Source organism: Cygnus atratus, chromosome 3 (assembly GCF_013377495.2).
Source record: "Cygnus atratus isolate AKBS03 ecotype Queensland, Australia chromosome 3, CAtr_DNAZoo_HiC_assembly, whole genome shotgun sequence".
Taxonomy (NCBI): Eukaryota; Metazoa; Chordata; class Aves; order Anseriformes; family Anatidae; genus Cygnus; species Cygnus atratus.
The window spans coordinates 19,119,343-19,142,948 of NC_066364.1; the positions used below are offsets into that span (position 1 = coordinate 19,119,343).

The following is a 23,606-nucleotide window of genomic DNA, read 5'->3' on the forward strand; positions in this document are numbered from 1 at the left end:
ATTTGTCCGCTGTAAAACAACACACCTTTAACAAGAACAAACACTTTCTGAGCGAGCAGGAAAAAAGAAGCAGTGAGCTTTTCAATACGGGTCATACAAAATTTCAGTCCTTTTCAGCTCACTGCAAATGCACTTTCCAACTAATTTCTTTGTTAACTTCATGCAGCCTGGTTGAACATCTTACATTAACATTTAGCGTTAGGAAATTATTCATACCAAAGCTTTAATGAACATTGTTGGAAGGTGATTTAACATTAAAAACATGCCTCCTGCAACGTTTTAGTTGGCATTTCAAGTACTCTACAATTATAGTTTCAGTTACATATACAGTTCAAAGCTCCAGCATCATACAGAACAAGGATAGTAACTAAGTGATGTCTGTCTAGTGACAGAGAACACTCAGACCACTGAAAAAACATTAACCAGAAGTAAGGAAATTCATGCAAATATACAGCACTTCAAAACTTGACACCATGCCAATGTTTGCTTATAAAAAACAAACAATGAAGAAAGCACCAGGAAATCCCTTTAATTCCTTTGCTGATTTTGCATCAGGTCTCACTGTAGAAATGTATCATGTGGACATAGCTGTAATGTTTTCTTTTCAGTTATGCACTAAATGGTACATCTGCATGTATATGTGGTCCCAGATTCAGGGAATTAGCAGTACAAAAGAGCCTTCAATCCTTCCCTGGACTGAGGAAGGTGAGTGAGAACAAAGGTAAAAATGGAGGCCCACAGTAAGAAAGACCTCATCTTTGGGGCCACTGGAAGAAATCATTCATTTATTCCATTCCATTAGCTGTCAGGAGAGAAATGCTCCACAGTCCTGAAGGACTCACCAAGTTCTAAGGGATTTTTTGGGGAAGGTGGGATGGAGTGGAGAAGGAGGGAAAAAAAAAAAAAAAAAGCAAAGCTCTGAGCCTTCTCACCACTTGGGGACTGATAGATGAGAAGGAAAAGGGCCACTACTATGTTCTTCCCTTCAGGATCTAATCTGGTGTTTTCCCCATAATTTTGGTCCAGCAGCTTGCTCCAGCATTCAGTCTTTCCTAGAGCATATACCTTTCCACTGCTTAGCAAATACAGAAATGATACAATTTCAGCCAATGTCAACTTTATTAAGAGCATTGTGGACATCACTGAGGGAAAAAAAAAGTTATCTCCTCCTTGCCTGCAACAGTAAACTCCACAAGCAAAGACCACTGTCAGCTTTCAGACCCTATAGCACAGCTGTCTGATTTTGTTTATCTTCAAATGTGAGCATTATCTTACTAACTAGAAGGGCTAAAAACTAACTGAAAGTACTTAAAAAAATACAACAGGCTTTGGATTTTATGTATACTGTCAACACTGGGTTTCAACATACCCAACAAATCTCTATGAATAAATCAGATGTCGTTTTAGCCCTTTCATGTACAAGCAGGCAGTGACATTAAATTTTCTAACAAGGATTGGAGTAACACACACACGATGACAGCTGGCAATATGAAAGCATTAAGATATACACATTATTGGACAGCTCTTATTCAATATTTCTAAAATACAATGAAAGACTACAACGCAATCATAAACTCTTACCTGAATATTATCAAATTTCAGTCCAGGCATGGTGAGATTCTCTTTGTCTATGAACACAGTGCTGTATTGCTGGGTGGCAACTGAAATTAGAACATTTCTGGTTTCCTCACTGGGAAGCCAAGCGTCATTTCTTCTGTCAAGTTCACTCATATTTAAAGCTGTGGCAAATGGGTCATCACTCCCAGCAAAAACAGCTTGGATTTGTGAGAATGGCTTGGGGGACTGAGTGATTTCTAGTGCTGCTGGAGGACCACCTGCTTCAGGTTTCCCATTTCCCACAGAGAAAGCAGGCTTAGACGAAGCACAAGAACCATCTCCACCGTTTGAAAGAGAGGACATTTGTTCCGGAACCGAGGAGCCTGCGTTGGGATTACTAACAGAAATAAAATTGGATGTAGTAAACGAATCAAAAAAATCTGAAGCTAAAGTGTTAGTGTTAACGGGATCACCAAAGAACTTGCTTAGACTCGGACTTGGCTGAACCACCTGTGGATTAGACTTCACTGGAGTCTCAGTTATATTACTAAAACTGGGAGATTTTACCATCTGAGGCTCAAACCCATCAGGTAGGAACAACTGTGGCTGAGTATTGACATTGTTTCCTTGGCTGAAAATAGTACACACAGGGATAGGCTCAGCCTCAGGAGATGGCTTGCAAGTACCGGGCAATGGTATCTGGTCATCGGGTTTGCTTCTGTCAATATTATTTGGTTTTGCTTCAACAGGAATGCTGTTTCCCAACTTTGGTTCGTCTTTCACTGCTTCCTGAATTGATTCTTCCTTTAGCGATGCCTGATCGTCTGTTCCAATCTCAGAAATGTCTTTGGGTGTTTCTTCGTGTTCAGTTTCACTCTCAGTACTCAAAAACTCTTCTTTACCCACTTCCGCCGGTGGTTTTTGATTACCTTTAGCTTCCATTTGTTCTACAATCTCCTGCAGGCAACCAAGCTCACCCGTGTCATCCTCACTGTTGTTTGGAGAATCTGAAATAATGACACTCTCCATCATTTGCTCATTAAGCTTATCTACAAAGTTATTTGAATCTTCTGACACCGTTTCATTCCCCTCGGATTCAAACTCATCTCCACCAAGATCAATGGTTTCCTCGTGGAAGAGGATTTCTTCCTGACTTTTCTCTTGAACACTATTTACGCTGTCCTCTTCATCCGAGGCGCTCCTGGCACCCTTTGCGTTGCTTTCTGTATTCTCCATGGCAGCTGAAGGAGGAAAAAACACATACAAGGGTTAGCTTTAGCACTTGGGCACTGCTCAAGGTAACTAATAAGTATCTAATATTGAAATTCTTGCTGAAGAGCAGTATGAAACACTGAAATTTTTGCTTTAAAGCACAGCCAGTTATTTGATAGATTTCTTTTTGATAGCTACACAGGAAACAAAACACTAAAATGGCTTTAATCATTAAAAAACCCTCTCTCTTCATCTTTTGGTGCCCTGAGAAGGGGGCACAGCCGCTGGGCCCCCCAAGCCCAACCCACCCCTCACCTGAAGCCCCACCGAGAGCAGCACAACCTGTGCGAGGCAGGGCCCCGGGGACCCCCTCCTAGATCCCCCTCAGGACCTCCAGGTCCCCCCTCAGAACCTCCAGGTCCCCCCTCAGGACCCCCCAGGATCCCTCACGACTTCCCAGGATACCCTCCCGGTCACCTCAGCGCGGCACCGCCGCCCCCCTCCTGGTGCCGCCGCTCCCTCCCTGCGCCTGCGCCGGGCGCCTGCGCTGGGGCGGCTGCAGGAAGCGGCCGGCGACGGGCAGCGGCGAGGGCCATAAAGGGCGGCGGGGTGCGGGGCGCGGTGTGTGGGGGGCGATGGAGGACGACGCGCCGGTCATCTACGGGCTGGAGTTCCAGGTGGGCGCGGGGGAGGGGGCTGTCGGTGTTCGGGCAGCTCGGTCCGGTGTCCGTAATATCCCTGGTTTCCTTCTCCTGGGGGAAGGACCTGCTGGTGGGGTGGTTTTGGGGTGCCTGCTGCTCGCCCTCGGGGTGTAAGCGGGGTGAACGTAGGGTAGGAGCGGGTCCCTGCTCTGAAATTTGGTGGTTTGGGGGCAAAAAGCGTCGGTGTGGGGCTAGGAGGCAAAAGCAGGGCTTGTCTCCTTCATGGTTGTACCTGGCCTGGCTGGTAGGGCTTCTGCTCTGCCATCAGTTCCTTGCCCCCTGCCCTTGAGAAGTCTCCTTTTGTGGTCCTGGGGTGGTAGGAAAGTGCCAGCAGCCTCAGGTGGCTTCCTGTGGTGGTCTGTGGCTTACTGCTCTTCAGAAAGAAGTCTGTTTTCTTTCAAATTATTATTATTATTTTAATGCTCTTTTGAGGGGATGGTATGAAACTGTTTCCAACGAGCTGTGGGTTTTACTTGGTTGTATCCAGCTGTGAAGGTACCTGATGTCTGTAGGTGTCCCTTGCTGTAGTTTCCATTTGGTATACTTGTCCCTCAGGACAAATTTGGACTTTTTGCTAGTTGTTTTGACTATGAGAATGTTATTGGACTGCCTTACTGTAGTATATAAGCTTCTTGGTCATCTTCATGGAGGAGCACAGGTCTTAGTGCAGTTTCTACAAGTGCTAGGAAAATATCCCATTAAGTGGCTGGATAGGTGGGAGAGATCCTAACCTGTGTTTCCTTCCCACAACAAGGTTTTTACTCAGCTATTACATGTTCTCTTTGGCAACAGCTGGCTTATCACCATTACATTAGTGGTAGGAGGTGCTGTGTTTCTTCTACAGCTCCCAGAGCAACGTTCTCCTTCTGTAGTAGATGTTGTAAGAGAAATGTATGTGTACACACATCGTTTTTCTTTTCCAAAGTGCTCTCGGAAAGTGTTCAGGCAACATATGAGGGCTCTCTGTAAGAAGTTTTGGTGTCTTATCTTCAGAGTTGTGTACTCTGTAATCCTCACTATACCAACAGATCTCCTAACCAAACAATCTTGCTATTAATCTTACATAGGAACTAGTGTGTAACATTTACCTGTACTAAATGTTAAATCTACTGAAGTCTGATAAAACGCTATAATTTTATGCTTGGCTGTAACTCATATTTAAAAAGTAATAAAACTTACACTTAAATTTGCAGACTAAGATATATCCTCTGTTTAATAAAACTCATAGCTTCTTTTCAGTAGGTCTTATAATGACAAGTTTCCCAGAAGTTTTGGAAAGGTAGCCTGTGTGTTGTCTGGTTCCTTGGGGAACCTGTACTCTCCAACCTCCCAGATCAGACATCTTCCCTTCTTCTGTGAAACATTTAACAGCTCTCTGGTGGGATGACGGAGCAGAAGGACTGAGAAGGTGGTGGTAATCAAAGAGTTAAGGTTAATTCAGAGCATTTAGAGAGACTGAGGGTGGGGAAAGGAAAGATAGTTTATGGGTAAGACAGAAAAGGAGCGTAGAGATAAAAGTTTTGGTTTTGATCTTCACTAACTGCCAGTGTGACTTTAAAGCAAACTATATCTCTATACTTTCTGAAGAAGGCCCTAATGAAGAGGCTTAAACCTTAAAACCACTCTATTTCTTCTAACTTACATTACTAGGCCTAATAAAAGATGTATGTGCTTCTGAAAGGTTCTTTAGCAAACTTCAGCAATATCCTGCATTATGAGAACATGGTAAACAGGATCCCATCAAGAAGCATATGGTTACTGTGTGGGTGACAGAGCACTGGCACAGGTTGCCCAGAGGTTGTGGAGTCTCCTCCTTGGAGATCTCCAAAAGCCGCCTGGATGTGGTCCTTGGCACCCTGCTCTGGGTGGCCCTGCTTGAGCAGGGGTTGGACCAGATGCCACCTGTTCCTGCCGACCTCAGCTATTCTGTGGTTCTGCTATATTTTTGTCAGTGAAATGATCTGTTTCCTATTTGTCCTGTGTAGAGTTGGCTTATGATTGATACCTAACCCAGAGGACACAGTGTGTTTACCATGTGTTATATAGGCTTAATTTTCAGGTGATCCATAATTTTTCTGTATCCTATTTTTTTGGGTATTTAAACAGTCATATTTTGATTAGGTGTATAAGCAGTACTGAATGCTGGAAGTGCCTCACTGGCCTTAGTTTAAGGTTGGCTGGATGATGCTTATACCCCTGGACATGAGATGTGCAGAGGGTGCTTTCTGGGACATGAGTATTTGGCTTGGTTGCAATGCCGGCTGTGAGTCCTGGGGGCACGACCTATATCTCACTTTTTTCAAAAGCATGCAGCAGCTAGCTAGTAGCAAGGAGGGGGGAGATAGTACCTTGTGCCAGAGAATGGTAATTATGGCATATTTAATGGATTTTGAAGATACTGAGATGAATTTTAGTATGTCAGGTAATCCTCAATGTTGCATGTCCAAAACAAAAACAACCCCCCCAATAACAAACAAAACAAAAAGCCAACTCCAACACCAAAACCACCAAAATCTTGCAAAGCCAAGAGAGAAGTATAACACACCTGAGAGCAGGGCAGTCGAAAGCCTGCTGGCTGGCTGCAGGGCTGTGCAACACAAGAGCAGCTACAGCTGCACCCTGAGATTCAGACTGGCTGAAGTCATCCTTAATGAGCACATTAATGCTTTGTCACTGTTTGTGTACTGCTTTGTGGTCCTGTAGTAGTAAGCAATACTTGACCCGTATTGAAATTTTTAGCTGCTTGTTATCAGATTTTACAAATATGATCAGAGTCCTGTTGATCTAGAGTTTTATGCCTGCCTGTAAGGGTAAGGCAAGACTTAATTTCTGTAAAGGAAAATGTGACTTTTCAGGAAAACCAATTTAAAGCGGTGCAAAATACTGACCGGAATGGGTTGGTTACAGGTTGTGTACAATGTTGGTATATGTATAAAATTAATATGCACTGAGAATAGCACTAGTGATTTATCTTCCTTCTGGTAGAAGGCAGATGTAGACTTATTTGAAGGAGAGGGGGAGCAGCTGGACTGCCGGAAGATGCAGGCCACATGTGCAGTACCAAGGGAAACCTCTGCATCCTCTTAGGCTCAGCTATGCTCCCTGTACAGGAGCGGAGCAGGTACAGAGTCTATGGTTTGTTGGCAGTGGAGTTTCCTTCTTCCTTGGGACAGCCTTTCTGATGGCTTGTGGGATGAGAGAAAACTGCCTTGTTTCTCTCAGTGAAGATGATCATTTTGATTATTGCTTTAGAGATGTCTTTGGAGGATTTATTTAGAAAATTCAGTTGGTTCAAGAAACTGCATGATAATGTCTTAGTGAAGTTCCTGGTGTTTTTCTCAGGCTTCTTTCTTTCTCGATATTACTTTGCTCTCAGCCTGGATTAAAATGTACAGAATTGGTACTCATAAGAATAGTTCTAGTTAGTTTTCTATCTGCCTCCCCCTTCATATCCTCCAGGATGGATATTTGTGGAGCTCCAGTCAAACATATTTAAGGGGTTTAAAGGCTTACTGGAGAAACACATACAAAAAAGTAGATAAATGCAAAACTCCCTCAAGTAATTCTCCAAGACCTTCATAATGTATGAAGTGGATGAGATGGAAACTACTTCTTTTAAGAGCCTCAAGCAATTAGCGGGAGCTCCGTAACATTGGCTATGGTAGAGCCTAATGGCAATAAGAAGCTATGGTTATGTGGACTTGTAGGAGCTATGAAGGATGATTGCTCATTACAAGTGAGCAGTGACAGCGTGAAAGGGGGGTTTCTGTGGATGATTGTGCCATGCACCTTTTTGTGAGGGTTGCTGTTGTAGCTGTGAAGGTTTACAGAGCCTGTCAGTCTTTGGAATAGCTTGGTGCTGGGAATTGGGTTTTACAAGGTTTGAGAGAGCAGCTGGCAGAGCGCCAGGGCTGTGTGTGCTGCCAGCCTCTTCTACGGTAGGTTCACTGCACCTTCTGACAGTCGGTGGAGGAGGGTCTCCTGCTGTGATGGGAGAAGCAAGGGTGTCCTATTTTAGTAAAGAGCAAGGTGTACCTGCTTGAAAATTGAAAATATGCCAGAAGATGAAAGTATTGTGCATGCTATAAGTCTGGGGCATCCCTGGGGTGGAAGGACGACAGCTTATTCCTTCCAGAATTGGGGATCAGCAAAACCAGCCCTTGTCTTCCCCCTCCCATGAGAGTAGCTGCAGGCTATTTCTGGGTTTGAGCATAAGCAGATGGTCAAATGACTTTAAATTCAGGTTTGGGGGCTGCAAACCAAATAGTGTGTCCTTTACATCTTGCATTGCAATTCCACTGCTAGTTAGTACAGATTGTTAATATGATTTTCAGATGATACGTGGGCTACGCATATTCTTCTGATTGTATTGCATTTAATGCAAATATTCACGTGTTAGGGGCAGTGTTTTGTTTGCTGATACCAAACCAATGCAGTGCATCAGCTAGACAAAATTTGTAGAAGTATTGAGATTACTCAACTGACTTTATTTCTTTTTGTATATTAACACCCGAAGTGGTAACACCCTAATATACTCACTTTAAACCAAACTTTATCTTTTAGAGGCTTGTCACTGTCTTCCTCTGGATAATCTCTTGCTGTTGCCAAGGATCCCTCTCTCTGCAGTCTGTCCCATTGCTTTCTCTGAGGTTTTCATTATTGTGTCCTTCCACCAGGAGGCTGGGTTGTTAGGGTTTGACAGAAGGGGGTCTTTGCCCAACATCACACACAGCTTGTGTGAAACCCCCTCTCCAGTTGGTCTTCCCTGTGTTCTGGCATGGTGAGTGCTGCTTCAACCACTTTATACCCTATTAGTCACACTTGTATTTTAGGTTTTTACATGCTCTTTGCATTACATAAATAAATGTGTATTTCTGCTGAGCATTTGCAGTTGTCTTCTTTGTCCATTGTGTGATGCGTTTCAAGACCTCTTTCTAAGACAAGGGAGCAACTCTTACATGGTGTCAAAGCTTCATTCACTGTGAGCCTGCTCTTCTTTTCACCGCAATTACAATCGTATTGTTTTATATTCAATCCTATTATATGCAATAGGATCTGTTAAGCACGTGTGCCTGACAGGAGTAACTTTTGACAGATTGGGTTTGTCGTGATGAGTACCTCTGTCTTCTTGGCATAGAAGTTTGAAGTCTTTGCCCAAGCCTGCCTTTGTTCGTTTCCTTAGATTGTTGCAATTTGCTCTTGGGTCAACTTTTCTCTGGTGTGTAGCTGCACCTGTTTCCCCATCACTGGAGGGGAAAAATTATTTTCCCCACAGCTTATAGCAACCTCTTCATTCACCTTATTCCCTTCCTTGATTTCATCTTCAATGTTCCTGTTGGGATTGGGTCTTACTAGCTTTAGTCCAAATGGCTTTCCCTGAAAGTTCAATTTTCCTCAAGGCAACAGTAGGATTTTTTTCTTCTTCAACACATTGCTTCATTCCTTTTCAAGCACACTTTGCTGTATCTTCATCAGACAGTTTGGCCATTTCCTGCACTTTCACAGGATCTTTGTGCTTTGCCTGCAGTGTGCTCAGCAAAATCTGATTCAAGAAGGTGCATGATCATTTCCAAACTTCCGGTCCTTTCTTCCTTGAATCACTTTCACAAGTGTTCTTACAATCTGGTAGCTGGTTCATGTTAGGTGATACACTATCTCTTTCATCTTCATTTGGCCACAAATAGACAATAATAATCAGGCGTTACTTCAGATTGATGTAGCAAGGCTTCTGTCGTGCTTGTATAAATTTGGTCTTCTAATTATATATTGGAATAAGTAGGTAGAGCCTTCACGTAGGGTTTCATGTGGCTGGAAATGTTTCATGTGGGTAGAGTTTTGGAGTGGCTGGAAGGCTGTGCAGAGGAAAAGGATCTGGGGGTGTTGATCAGTGCTCACTTGAACGTGAGCCAGCAGTGTGCCCAGGTGGCTAAGAAGGCCAATGACATCCTGGCTTGTATCAGGAATAGCGCAGCCAGCAGGACCAGGGAGGTGATCATCCCCCTATACTCAGCTCTGGTGAGGCCGCAGCTCGAGTGCTGTGTTCAGCTTTGGGCCCCTCACTACAAGAAGGACATTGAAGCCCTGGAGCGTGTCCAGAGGAGGGCCACGGAGCTGGTGAAGGGCCTGGGACAAAAGTTGTATGAGGAGTGGCTGAGGGAACTGGGGTTGTTTAGTCTGGGGAAGAGGAGGCTTGGGGGAGACCTTCTTGCTCTCTGCAACTACCTGAAAGGAAGGTGTGGGGAGCTGGGGGTTGGCCTCTTCTTGCAGATAACTAGTGACAGGACTAGAGGGAATGGTCTCAAGTTGTGCCAGGGGAGGTTCAGGTTGGAAATGTGGAGACATTTCTTCTCAGAAAGAGCAGTCAGGCATTGGAATGGGTTGGTCAAGGAGGTGGTGGAGTCACCGCCCCTAGGGGTGTTTCAGGAAAGGTTGGACGTGGTGCTTAGGGACATGGTTTAGTGGGTGACATTGGTGGTAGGGTGATGGTTGGACCAGATGATCTTGGAGGTCTTTTCCAACCTTTATGAATCTATGTGAACTTTTACAAACTCTTTAACACTTCATTGCTATCAATATTCATTTTTAAAAAATATTTTTGAACCAGTTTTATACTTTTTTTCCTTTTCCCCAATGAGTATGCTTTCTTGACAGAGATGTGTCTTCACCTTTGTCTTTGACACAGGGCAGTGCAGTTTCGCATGAGTCTGTGAATTGCCAATGGTAGTTGTTGGCTTACTAGATATCTGAAGCTCTAGCAGTTCTGGGTTCTGAGTTTCTCTTCTGCTGCAGATTAGGCAATTATTCAGTTTTCTGGCACAGACTGAACTGAGTAAGAAGCAATGTTAAGCTTTCAAAAGTGGAGATGCGTCTCTGAAGTAAGCAACATCAGGGACACATCAGTACTGTGTTTTTGATAAAAACCAAACAAGTGCGCTGTTAGAAGTAAGATGTGATCTTCTAGTGGGTGCATAACTAACCATATTGGAGATAGGGATGGAAATCTGGTATAATACCTCACATCAATAGGGAGCTATAATGACAATCTGTGTGGTTTTACTGATGAAGATTGTGTGAATTGTGTGACCACCTCTGATTACTTCTGCAAGAGTCTTTCATAGGACAGCAAAATGACCTAGGTGTGAAGGGACCTGCGGAGGTCACCTTTTTCAACCCCCTTCTCAAAGCATGTTCAATAGATGAGGCTGTTCAAGGGCCTTGTCCAACTGAGCTTTGGTTATTTTCTTGGTTGAGATTCCACAACATAGCTCTGGTGTGTGACAACCATCACTGAGAATTTTTTTGGTAATGTCTAGTCTGAATCTTCCCATGTTGCAAACCCGTCTTTGCTGCCTCTGTGTGTTGCTGTGTACCTTGAAGAACACAGATGTGCTCTTCTCTATACCCTCCCTTTAAACACTTTAAATGAACAGTGGATTAGTTTAAGCTAAACAAATAAAGTGAAACAAAGGAGGACTTTGTGTTCAACTTCAGTTATTGTTCTAACTCTGCTATTAAGTGGGAAAGGGCAGTAACTGCTGCTGAAGCAGTTATAGTCTGACTGCAAAGATCCAAATTTAAGGCAAACAAACAAACCAAACCCCTTAGATTTCAGGTCAGTGAACAAAATTTAAGCCCAGAATGCGTAACTTCACAAGTAATGCAGTCTGAGTGTGGACACCCATAAGCAGTGCTTAGTCTTGTTCCCATGTCTGCAATTAATCCTTCAATCCATATAGTAAAGGAAGGATTTACTTTCTGGTAATGGAGTAGACACTGTTTCCTTTCTGGTTGTGTGTACTGTGGCTGCATTTTCAGTTACAGGCATAGTAGCAGGGAAAATGTCTTCTATATCATTTGTTATTTATATATTTGCTTATGGGGAGGTGATGTGAAATCTCAATATGAGATGTTCCATCTCCAGTGGGAAATGCTAACATTGGATTTCAGATCATGTGTGAAACTAATAAATAATTTAAATTTTTGTTCTCTTTTCTAGAAAAACCCACGCTTAAGTAACTCATTACCACCCCAATGAGCCTTCATGCCTCCATCACCCTATTACCACCATCCCTCTTCTTTTTATTTCTGTTCATCCAAGGTGTTTTTTTTGCTATGGTATTAGTTTTATTTCTTTTCTGCTATGATAGTGGTATAATTTTTATTCAAAGTTCATTCAGAACTTGCACTTCTGCTACTAAAAGCATGGCAGCTTTACTATCTTGGGAACAGATGATGCATTATGAATGCATCTTATAATTTTTATTTTTGTATTCATAAGCTTTTCCCTCTCTAGGTATGTAACTTATGGCTCTATAAAGTACTTTAGGATGTAGTAAACGAAGAAACACCAGTTCATTATGTTTGGCTTGATTCTGTCTCTCTGACCCGTATTGAATTTTAGTGTGACCATTGCTGTAGACTATTCAGGTTGATGTCTGTTTAACTATGAGTTCACACCTTGCTTTAGAAAGCTTAAAAATAGCTTTAGCTGTACTGTAGCAGTACAGTTTATTTTTTATTAAGTTTATTTTGAGTTTGACATGGAAACAGGTGTTCCTGTTTTAAGCACGAAATAATGTACTTCAGTATTCCAGTACATGCGATATTCCTTACACTGGAGTCTTAAACTCTTTTTCCCCCTTTCTTCCTCAACCTCAGTTTCTCTCCAGACCGATTTTGTCACCTTGAAAGACTCCATGCAGGCAGAATAGGCAGCTGTATAGCCCTGTGATGCAAAGTGTGCTGGTCAGAAATGCCTTTGGAGTGCAGTGATGCTGTGTCCTGGATCTCAGCACATGTTGAGCAGCATTTGTTGTCATCCACAGAGACTTTTGTTTTCTGAAAACACAAGGAGGAATTAATCATTGTTAGATTCTGTGGGTTTTCTGTTTTGTTGTGTGTGTAACCCTTAATTTTGTGGAATAAGTCAAGACTGGAGAAGCTGCAAAATACTATGCAGAATAAATGCATAGACTTCGGAAGGTTTGTGATTCATTTGGTTTTCTTGGCAGATGGCATTGAGAAATCCCTGGTGTTTGCTTTGCAAAGGTGGTATCTGCTTTGTGTTAGTTGGGTGGGATTTTTGACTGTGTATTTTTAAACTTCCTTTTAGGCTGTTAAAGTATTTGGTTGGGAATAGTGATCACAATTGGGCTGCTGCAGTATCATCCCAGTCTTACAACACTCTTTACCATGCACATTTTTTTTATAGAGGTTACTGACTGAGCTTCATGGTGAGTAAGAAGTTTAGACCTGTAACCAAAAGGTTCTTCATAGCTCATGATGCCTTACTCTCACATTGTTAATAACCTTTATCCTAATCTTAGACCCTCTTTAAAAATGAGGTGATCTAATTACTTAGGTTGTTGCATTGTCTAGAAGCACCAGTTAGGTGGGGCTTTGCTGGCTGGTGTGTGATACCATGCATCGTGTCAATTTTCCTGGTAAATTAAACTTAAATATCTTGGGATATAGATCCTTTCAGGTCTATATGCAATTCAGTGTTCCTTAGATAACTGGCTTTGTATAAGATAGAGCTTTATTGGTTTAGATTAATGGATACTCGTTATACTATGCTCTTTGTTTAGTTTCTAATTGCTGCAACCATGAGGCAGGATGCTTTTTGAAAGATGTTAATTGCAACCTGCTCTGACAGGTTGTAGGGCAAAATGGCAAATCTGAGGTGCTTTTCTTCTAGACTTTTGACAGTGCTCCCAATGCAGAGACTTGGTTCATCACAAGGGTTATTCAGTGGCTTTGCCTGCTGAAACAGCCTTCTTTTTCTCAAAACGTAACTACAAATAGACAAAATTAGACATATATCTCTCCATGATAGCCCATCATAATTCTATTCATTTCAAGAGTCAGATGGTCCTTACTTGTGAACAACGGATGAGTTTGAACCCCATATGGATGTTGAATATGGATGTTGTAGTCTTTTATGATGGGCAATAAACAGTAATTTACTGTTTTTAGTTTGGGCATTTTGTGTTTAACACAATTCATTCTTGAAAGCGAACACATTAGATCTACTTGAAAGGCCTGGAAAAGGGTGAAAACCCCCCTTGTTTCATTATTTTATTAAAGATCCTGGAGGTCTCTTCTGCTCAACTTGCAGAAACTAAGGAAGCTTGTTTGCTTGAAAGAGACACATTGCCATTGGCTTACTACTAGTATTAATTTCAATGTAATTGAAAGGAGGTCTGAAATAGAAGCTCTTTGCTAGAGATCTGCAAATGTAAATGCTTCTTAAGACAAAACAAAACCTTTTCTGCAGTCTTCTTGGTGAACTATTGTTTTTGTCGATTAGAAACACTGTCTAGGCTTGTTGTAGGTAAGTGCTGTATAAATAGGAGAGCAAAAACATATCAGTACGGATTCAAACTGGTCTCTGATCTACGTTTGAGTGTGTTTTGAGCACAAACTGAACCATGTTCTCTAGTGTTTTTTCCCCACCTGTATAGATGTTAGGTTAGTAGCCTACACTTAACTAAGCTCATTACTTTTTTTAACCTTTTATGCTCAAGATTGAGCAAAATATTACATTGTCTAAATTACTTTTTATATTTCAGATGCAAGATGTATCCACCCTGTGTAATTCAGAGTTTTTTTCTGAAAAATAAGTTTATTCTTATTTATGTTGCCAGACAAGGGCCTGGATTGCTTTGCCTTGTTTAAGAAAAATCAGTCTCTTCAAGTTGCTATGCTAGAACTACATCGTTGTTTTAAGTATATGTATTGTGATCTAGGTGAAATTCATCTTTCCAAGCTTCTAGGCATCTTTATGATATTAATCTCTAAGTTTTAGACAAGACCATCTTGAAGCTAATGGGCCTGAATACAGAATGTAATCACTGGCTAGCTGTGAAACACGAGGGCAGCACGCGGGGCCAGTCTGCAGCTATGAGTCCTGAAGTACTTGCTGACCATGTAGGCTCCAGTGTGTGAAGAAATCTGAACTATTTTGTGCCAAGTAGGGTATGAATTGCAAAGGTCTGGCTTTTTTGTTTTGTTTTTTTCTCTCTGTGTTTTGGTTTAAAAAAAACCACCCACCTAATTCATTATTAGGTTATTTTTTATATGGGAAAGTAGTGGATATATGCTACTTTCCTTATGGTTGCTAGAAAATGACTTATTCATAAAGTTTATTCTGCTTATCTACCATGAACTCAAAATTAGCTGAGCCTCTACTACTGACTAGTACAAACTAATAACTATGTATTATTAGTTTCTTATGGGTTTCTTATGGTTTATTATTAATTCAAACTATAGTTTATTTCTCAATGTCTTCCATATATAGGAGGTTCTTAACTGTTGATTTGCTCCTTCCAAGATTGTGGTTGTTGTAAGGCGAAGAATCTAGCATTCTCATTAACCGTAGGATTATGACAATTTTTGGTAGATAAATAACAAGTTAATTCTCCAGTCATTCAGACAACTCTTAGTGGTCTAGAATTGAAAAAGAAAAAAGGAGTAGTTTGTAAATTTTTTTCTAAGTTTGGTGTTTAGTGCTGAGGAAAAGGATGGCTTCATTTTTATGTGGGGTTCTTCAGTCTGGATTGTTTGGGGGGAGCAGTGGTGTGGAAACCTTCTGCAATAAAAGCTTTTTTTGATATCATAGCCAATGTATTTAAGAGTTGTTCTATTTTGTTTTTTCTTCATTCCTGATTCATGAAGGGGAATTAATTTGGAAGAATTGCTTTAACGATGAATGTTTTCACTTATGATGAAGGCCAGATAGTACATTTAGGACCTGTATCTTCCATGCACGTCACGAATGTGAGAAACTGAAGAAAAATGTATTAACTAAAATAGACATAAAGGGCAGGAAACTACAAGTTGTAAGAATATGATGTTTGAAATGATAGATACATAAGATTGAAGATTTTTTGCTGAAGTTAGTGGATTGTATTAATTGGACTTTTCTAATGGCTTTCTCTTTCCCTAGGCTCGAGCTTTAACACCTCAGACAGCAGAAACGGATGCAATAAGATTTTTGGTTGGAACACAATCTCTTAGATATGATAATCAGGTAATTTTTTGGTCAAATGTCAGTTGTAATTTTTTCTTCTCTTTTTGTTTTAGCATTGTTCCCATATCTTTCAAATTTCTTCCTTCTATCCCCCTCTCCCCATATCAGTTTGAACTTTTAAGTGATAGTCAAGTTCAAGACTTCTGTGAGTAGGATACAAAGATACTGTTAAGAAATGTAAGTTAATGTGTATATTTCTGGAAGATTAAATTATATTAACTAAATGTAATAGTGTATGACTAAATCAGACTAACTTAATGAAGCAACTGCTGTGTTTTTGTGAATTTCAATCTTTAGATTCTCTGGAGCTGTCTTTAAGCCATGGAAGACATGCAAAGTAAAATAAAATTGTTTAATCCTTGATTGGACTCCTGACACGCGTATAGTTCTGTGTATGTGAAGCTTCATAAACTGGATTTTTCATTTTTAGTTACTGGTAATCAGCTGTGTACTTTAAACTTACTGAATTTATGATCATAAAATTTGAGGGAAATTGGCTCAATTTCTGTTGGGCTGTTTCTTCTGTAGTTAAGAATATGGTACTTCTAATTTTACAGTAATCTTATTTTTTATAACTAAAATTCAATAAATATGTTCATACTGAAAGGAGATCTTGAGTGCCAGAACAACTGGAAAACTGTATTGGGTGTAGGTGTCAGGTGGATGAGAGTAGTGGGGAGGCTACAGGGGTGGCTTTTGTAAGAACTGAACTTGCAGCTTCATTTACTGTTCTTAGTTTGATGCATTTACCGGATGTTTTCAGAAATGTATGCAGAAAACATACTGCACCTTATTGTGTTTTGATCTGTCTTTCTCAGAACTCTGCTGGTTATCTTCAGTCTTTTTTGTTAGAATCCAAAATACTTTCATGCTTTACCTTAATGGCCTGGCATTATGTAAGGACAGAGCATGGCAGTGGTCAGGCTGAAACAGTTCCCATGTCTCCTCTGCAGCCCATGAGAGCCTGATGTAAGAAAATCAATTATGGGGATTGTATAATTGAAGAGAGAGTGATCTTGTTCTGAAAGCAGTAGTTTTAGTCTCCTTGCAGTAGTCATTTCTGTCACTTGTAATTTCTCCAAACTTACAGGAGAATCTAACGATTTTGTTCTTTCAAATCTTTGCTTTTTTTCCTCAGTACTTGGGCTTGTGTTTTTCCATCATAATTACAGCAGACAGGTAACTCCTTTGTGCAGATACTGATAATAAAACTGCTCACTTTCAAAAGGTGTCTTCCATTAGAACTAGGATAACAAACCTCCTTAATCAGGATGCTACCTGTTCTACCTGTAGGCTTACACTTACTGTTTTTGGCATCCTTGTCTATAGCGTCCATGTGCTGCACTGATTTACCCCAGGTGAGGCTCACTTCTGTACTGCACAGGGAAAAGTTAGAAAGCCGGGGATTCAATAACCGAAGGATGACAACATGCGGAAATGGAGCTTGTGTAAGACAGTTACTATAGGTGAATGTTTCTGCTAGTATTTGTCTTTGTGGCATCGCACTGGTACCGTACTTGGTGCTGTGAGAATTCTATGATAATTTATTGTCTTTAGCATAATTGCCATTCCATATGATAAATAAAACTTAATGTATTCAGATGTACAAGGTTAAGAGGATCGATAGCATAAAGACACCAGGGTGTGTCTGGAACTTTGTGGTTCTTTGTGTAAAGCTGATGAACTGGAGGGCTGTGGTGTTTGATATGCTGCAAAAGATAGCAGTTTTCAACTTGAAAGGTTTTAAATGATATCCTCGTATAAGAATTAAATTCAATACTTCCTGAAAGTTTTAGCCTGGACCTTTAATTGGTCAGTTCTGTGTTCCAGCAGGGTCTCCAGCAGTTGATGTCAGCTGAGGCAGAAATATAACAGCAGAGGAGAAACTGGTTACCTGTGTTTTTAAAGGGCTTCAGATGGGGTAAAGAGCAGTCCCTTACTTTCTGTGCCAAGTGACCCTCTTAGGCTGGTTAGTGTGGGCACAGAATACGTGCAAGTGAAGTAAATGGAATTTTGATTTGTAGTTCACCTGTAGGGACTTCAGTGGAGCTGCTGAAGGAGACTACAGGGGAAGGTTTCCTTCCCCCCCCTTTTTTTAGATAACTGAGAACAAACCAATTAAGCAGATCTGATTGTGCCTTGTGCAGAAAACTAAAATTTTAATTTTTTAAAGTAAGATCTTCACATAGTTCACATAATTTCTCTGTTAAATAAATAATTAAATATTGTTAAATAATAAATTCTCTAAATATCTGATTCAGTCAATTTGAGGGATCCACTTTGAGATGTAAAAGCTAATTATGTTTTTACTGTATTAAAAAAAAAAATAGGAATTGCTCCTCATGCCTTGATCCTGTTGGAAGTTTTGCCTTAAGGTTGTAAATATGTTGCTGTTCCTTACCTCGGAGTTCTGAGTTTGTTCACAAATAAAATTCAAATTGTAAGTTTATTCAGAACATCAAAATACATCTGATAAGAGCAGTACAGAGGGCTGTGATGTCTGGTGATGAAGCTAGTGAATTTAATGATGAAATGAACAAGTACCCTCTGTAGATAAAGAAACACTCGAATTAGGACACAAGGAGTAGATCAAAAAAAGCCAAAATAAAGGGGAACTATAGGTAAGTCTGAGCAACATGATTGTGGAGAGTTTTGGAAGGCAGGAAGGTCACTTGAAGTTGGACAGGAAGATGGAGATGCAGTTGCTGCAGGAGTTAGAGTCCTGATTCCTGCATAGATTTGCAGATTTAGGGCAACAAATGGAGTCCAGTCTGAAAAGGCAGTTTGCTATCAACACAGGAGTGCTTTTATGCTTGGAATGGTGGAGTGGAAGAACACAGGTGGTGAGGTCCAGCATGATATTTGAGGAAGCAATTGCTGCTGACAGTGTTTGGGAGGAGAAGGGAAGAGGTAACATGTAAATTCAGCCATTTCAAAAAATAGTGTATAATATTGCTTAATGAGATTACTAGAATTAGTCCCTCGAGGTTACTTGTGTGTGTTGTGTCAGGCTGGAATCTTTTCTCAATTTTTTCTATTTCTGAGGCAGCTGTAGAAAAAAAAAATCACCAACAGTAGGGAGGAAAAATGAGAGTAAGGTATATCTGTTAAAAGACAGAGCTAGTAATTTTAAAAAGAAAACCAAATATTCTTAATCTTTCAGTTCAGTATTTTATTTTTGCACATAGCCTAAACTTTCTTATATTTCCAAATGCTTTAGTAATTGGTACAGCTTTATATATTGGTACAGATGTAGGATTGCTTAAAGTGAACTCTCAAAGTTTCTTACTGAGTTTGTAGTATTTGTTTCAAAACAGTCCTTTCCCCCTCTCCAATTCTTTCTTCACAGGATATTTAAATTTGACTTCAGTGCAAGATTTGTGCAGACGTTTAGACTAAGGATTGTGATGTTGTTATTTCTGTTTATTGCTAGAAGTGTTGAATTGCAATACTAGTGGCTTATTTACTATTAACTGTAATAGGAAAAATCACCTTCAAGCTTTAAGTTGCAAAATTGAGAAGAATAAACATGGTATTTCATCAAAACAGGGAAATGGCTTGTTTTTCTAGAAAAGTCTATCCTGCATGAAATCGATAATATGCTAAATTGTTAGTATAACAATTAATTAAAGTAGATATCAGATATAAAATTCTCATTACATTGTTTTGTGCAGTCATCATGGATAATTAAGACCCACAGGAAAACATTTGAAATCCTAATGTTCTCTTTTATTGTATTTGCAGATTCACATCATAGATTTTGATGATGAAAATAACATTATAAACAAAAATGTGCTTCTTCATCAAGTGGGTGAAATCTGGCACATTAGTGCCAGTCCTGCAGATAAAGGTGTACTTGCAACTTGCTACAATAAAAGTAAGTTCGTTCTAACAATTTTGAACTTAAATATTTTGATATTTTTGAATGCACAGGGATGGAACATCTGGCCGTGTGTAAAAACTTAAAAATAGGAGTTACCAACACAGGCATTTTTCGAAGATGTGCTGTGCCATTAATTATACCTCATCTGTCTCCTATCCTTAGATCATCCTGGTTACAAGTCTGTTTGCATTCATGTCATAGAATGTAGCAAAACCGAAGTATTGCTTACCTGATTAATGCAAAGCATGTCAAATAAAATACTCCTGTTATTTTAGGCTTCATTCTTTTTATTGCTTTGTATGTTTGGTTTTGAAAGTGAAAGTAAACGTCTTTCCAAACAGCATCTTGCCAGCATCAAGCTCCTTTAAAATTGCAGGTGAAGTCTGTATATAGTGTTGTTTGTCATATATTTAATGCAGACGTGCCCACGGAGAACTATAAATTATCTAAATATCTCATTGGAAACAGTAGGTTACACAAGGAGCACTCCTAACACTAAGTGCACAGCTGTTGAGATTAAGGATCTTGGTGCCTTTCCTAGGTAAGGCAGGTGTGAAGATTTTCTGTTATGAGGCATGAAAAATCCCCTTGCATCACTTGAGGAAGGGGTACTTTTTCTCTCTGACAAGCAAGAAATCTGTGCTGTCAACCTGAATAAATATTGTTTCTTCTAGTATATATTAGTGTATTCTTTCATGGAATAAAGGAAGTCTAAGAATTTGAGAATTAAGTAGTGAGTTTCAGACTTCATGCATCTGTCAGCTGCAGAGTTGCACATTGCTACTGCTCAACCTTGTGTTAGAGAGAAGGTTCCAAGACTGCTTCGTTCTCCTATGTCTTCTGTACTGAAATAGAAGTCCTACAATTTGAATTTGGTGGTGGTGTGTGTGTGGGGTGGGGGGAGGAAGCATTGTTGTGTGTTTTCTTTAAAACAAAACAAAAACTGCTGTGTAGTGGGAAAGACTTCGTAGAATTTATGCACTTTTTCCCCCCCCGTGTAGCTGAACAGCAAGGTGATGAGAGGTTATCAACTCTGGTATTTAATTTATGTAATGTCCTATTTAATAGAATATCCTGAGTTGTAAGAGACCCACAAAGATCATCAAGAAATGTTAACAACTCTTAATTTATTCATTTTGTATCTGTTTTTGAACTCAAATTATTTTAGACAGTGTAATAACCACAAATAACTTAATATTCCTTCCTAAGAAAGGAGTATATTTAAGGCTTGTTAGTCTAGAATGCTATAAGGAACATTCCTTACTGCAATATTCTTTCTTAAAAAAAGAAAAAGCCTCTTTGGGAGAGAACTTATTGAGTGAGTATGTCTGCTAGCCAGGCACTTTAAATTTCTGTAACATTTCTGGTCTCCATTACTGGATATATTAATTCATATTCATGTTTTCTATTCTAGCTTTTTTGTGTTCTAGATTAGGCTAACTTGTTTATAATCATTAAGCTTTCGTGTTTGTACTTCATACATTTTCATTCAGAATCATCAGCCATAAATGTTCTGCAGAAAACAAGATCTGATTGTTAAATGTTTATTGATGACTCTAAATAGCAATGTATGGATCAGAAAGCACACAGCACGGGGTTCTAATAATAAGGAATACAGAGTTTAGCAGACAACTTATTTCAACTAGTAATGCAACCAAACTAAACAATCGAAACCTTTAAGACCCTTCCATGTACTGCTTTTTTCTATTTTTTTTATTTTAAGATACTTAACTTCTTTCCCTTATTGAAGCACCAGGCAAATGAGATCGTGTCAGGAACAGTCATAGGTATTGGGACCACCTCTTGTGTCTGAGCACAGTACTTCTGGCAAATTTTGACTGCTGTTGAAACTGTGAGAATGAATTAGTGATATGTGGCCATTGCTAATAGCTGCTTCTCAAAGTTACTTCAGTAAGTAGTAAAACTTGGCAGAGAAGAAAAGTGGAATCACACTTTGCAAGCCATAGATCACAGAGGGGAGTTAATGAAATAAGATGAAGCACTTGTGGAAAAAACTGTGAAAATCCGTCTTGGATATCGGGGAAGAGACTGAGTTTTCCTTCATTTTCTCATGCTTACAGTTAGTTGTTTAGGATCTTTTTTCACATCTTGGTTATGATGCTGTGTTACTTCACAAAGAAAAAAGCGTGGCAGGTGTGAACAGAAAAGCATTTCTTAGGGATCCTTTTTTTTTTGTCTAGGAAGAGAAGTATACCTTTCATATAAGAATTTTGGGGAATATAAAGTCTAAACTAAAAGTAATAGTGCGTATCTGCTTTGTAAAGAGACTTCTGATTCTTGATTAATTTTTGAAAAGGATTTGGCAGCTAGTGGTACAGAAATACATAGAACAACAAAAAAAAAATTCAAGAATCTATGTTCTAGTGTTTTGATCATCTGGAGTTACTCTCATTAAGACCACAGAAATTTTCTCTCTAGAGGTGATTTGTTAGGTGACTTCTTTATTAGAAGGTTTTAAACAAGTTTGATAGTGCAGGGGGAGATACCAGCATAGCAACCTGTGAACCTAGTGGCTTTCATGTATTTTATTACCAAAATCGGATCCTTCCATATAAGCAAAATGATCATTTTACATTGTCTCCATCTATTTTGGGCAATCATTACACTGAGATAACTTGTTTGGTTTTGAGTTTGGCAGCTATTTGTTATTGTGAGCACTGTAAGAATTAGGAATGCTGTATTTTATACCACGTGCCCAGATTGTAAGGGTAAAGATGTATAAATATGTGAAAGAAGATAAGTATAAGAGGAAAAACTGCATTAAAACATGTCTGAATATCTTAAGGATGGGGAAGCAGACTTCTAAAATTTGTATTTTAGATACCTAGATGAAATTATGCACTGCTAGTCAGTTTTTTGATAATGATGCATCTTTCCATCTTTCCCCTGTATTGTGCCAAGTCAACTGAATCAAAGAGATTTTTTTTGAGCAGGATAAGATTACTATTGACAGCTTTGAAATAGATAAGAATTAAGGCAAAAATGATTTTTGTAATCTTCTAACTTTGAAATTTAACAATCTAACTTAACTTCTAATAATAAAGATTAGGTTTGAAGAAGGAAAAACTAACAGCCAAAAGGATGGATTCTTGTGTGAGGAAGTAATGGTCTCAAATGGCACCAGGGGAGGTTTAGGTTGGATATTGGGAGAAATTTCTTCACTGAAAGGGTTGTGAGACTGGAACAGGCTGTCCAGGGAAGTGGTTGAGTCACCGTCCCTGGAGGTATTCAAAAGACATGTAGATGTGGTGCTTAGGGGCATGGTCTAGTGCTAGCCTTGCCAGCAGTAGGTTAACAGTTGGACTTGATGATCTTGGAGGTCTTTTCCAACCTAAATGGTTCTATGATTCCACATAGGGTTTGGGGCTGTGGTAATACAGGTGGCAAAGAGCTGGCTACAGTTGAACTTTGGCTAATGCTTTATCACTGAAAATTTATATGGGTTTATTTGTATATAATGTCTATTGTATCTTAAAGTTACTGTACTTAGTGAAGCAGAAGTTTTCTCACAGTGGCCCAGTAATAAAAAGGAGAATGCAGTATTCAACAGAAAATCTACGTCAGAACAATCCTAGAAACTTTACACTCTTCCTTCTGTTATTCTGAGTAGCTTCAGTCAGTTGCCTATTAATTCCTTACTTTCTCTAAATTAAAGTGCTACAGGAGTGACATTTTCAAAAACACGAATAAGAAAGGTGACAAAGTAATTAAGGAGGTTATAACAGCTTGGTTAGAAGTACACTTTTAAATATCAGAAAAGGATAATGATGGGGTGGGGTGAGGGTCAGGACTGTAACCTCCAAAGAAAGACAAACCAATGAGAATGATACACTACATAGAAAATTAATATAAAAATGAAGATAAATTAGTCTTCAAATTTGCAAGTGTTTGGTAGCTATCCAAGAGCTCTATTCACCTTAAGGAAAATCATTTCACATGTAATATTAAAGTCTGAAAGAAGTTTTGTTTCAGCATTCAAAGGAGCATCATGGCCTACATTAGGTTAATTTTTTCATTGTGATGAGATAAAATGCCATAAAGGTTGTAGATCATGGTAGAGGAGAGTAGCTTGGAAAATTAAAATTTGTCAGCTTTTCATTATTCTACAACAGGGTCTCCTGTGGAAATGCTATTTATATGAAGTCTGTATTGCTGGAGTTACAGGAAGTAGGAAAGCATTCGAGTAGACTCCTAAGTGTCC

General features: G+C 39.6%; 2 protein-coding genes across 4 annotated transcripts in view; one reads left to right on the plus strand and one right to left on the minus strand.

Annotated features, from left to right (window-relative positions):
- Positions 1 to 3,319, minus strand: part of TRAPPC12 (trafficking protein particle complex subunit 12) — a 54,913-nt gene extending 51,594 nt beyond the window's left edge. The window contains exons 1-2 of the mRNA XM_035542926.2: positions 3,247 to 3,319; positions 1,582 to 2,798 (exon numbers count right to left, since the gene is read on the minus strand). Of these exons, the coding sequence (XP_035398819.1) occupies positions 1,582 to 2,793 (1,212 nt within the window). The 5' untranslated portion in view covers positions 2,794 to 2,798; positions 3,247 to 3,319. The remainder of the gene's footprint in view (positions 1 to 1,581; positions 2,799 to 3,246) is intronic.
- EIPR1 (EARP complex and GARP complex interacting protein 1) overlaps positions 3,309 to 23,606 on the plus strand; it is a 128,986-nt gene continuing 108,688 nt past the window's right edge. For all 3 annotated transcript variants that reach the window (XR_007707966.1, XM_050709577.1, XM_035542928.2), the window contains exons 1-3: positions 3,309 to 3,446; positions 15,418 to 15,501; positions 19,246 to 19,378. Coding sequence is in view for 2 of the 3 variants with exons in the window: in XM_050709577.1 (XP_050565534.1) it covers positions 3,405 to 3,446; positions 15,418 to 15,501; positions 19,246 to 19,378 (259 nt within the window). In the remaining variant the exon portion in view is untranslated. The remainder of the gene's footprint in view (positions 3,447 to 15,417; positions 15,502 to 19,245; positions 19,379 to 23,606) is intronic.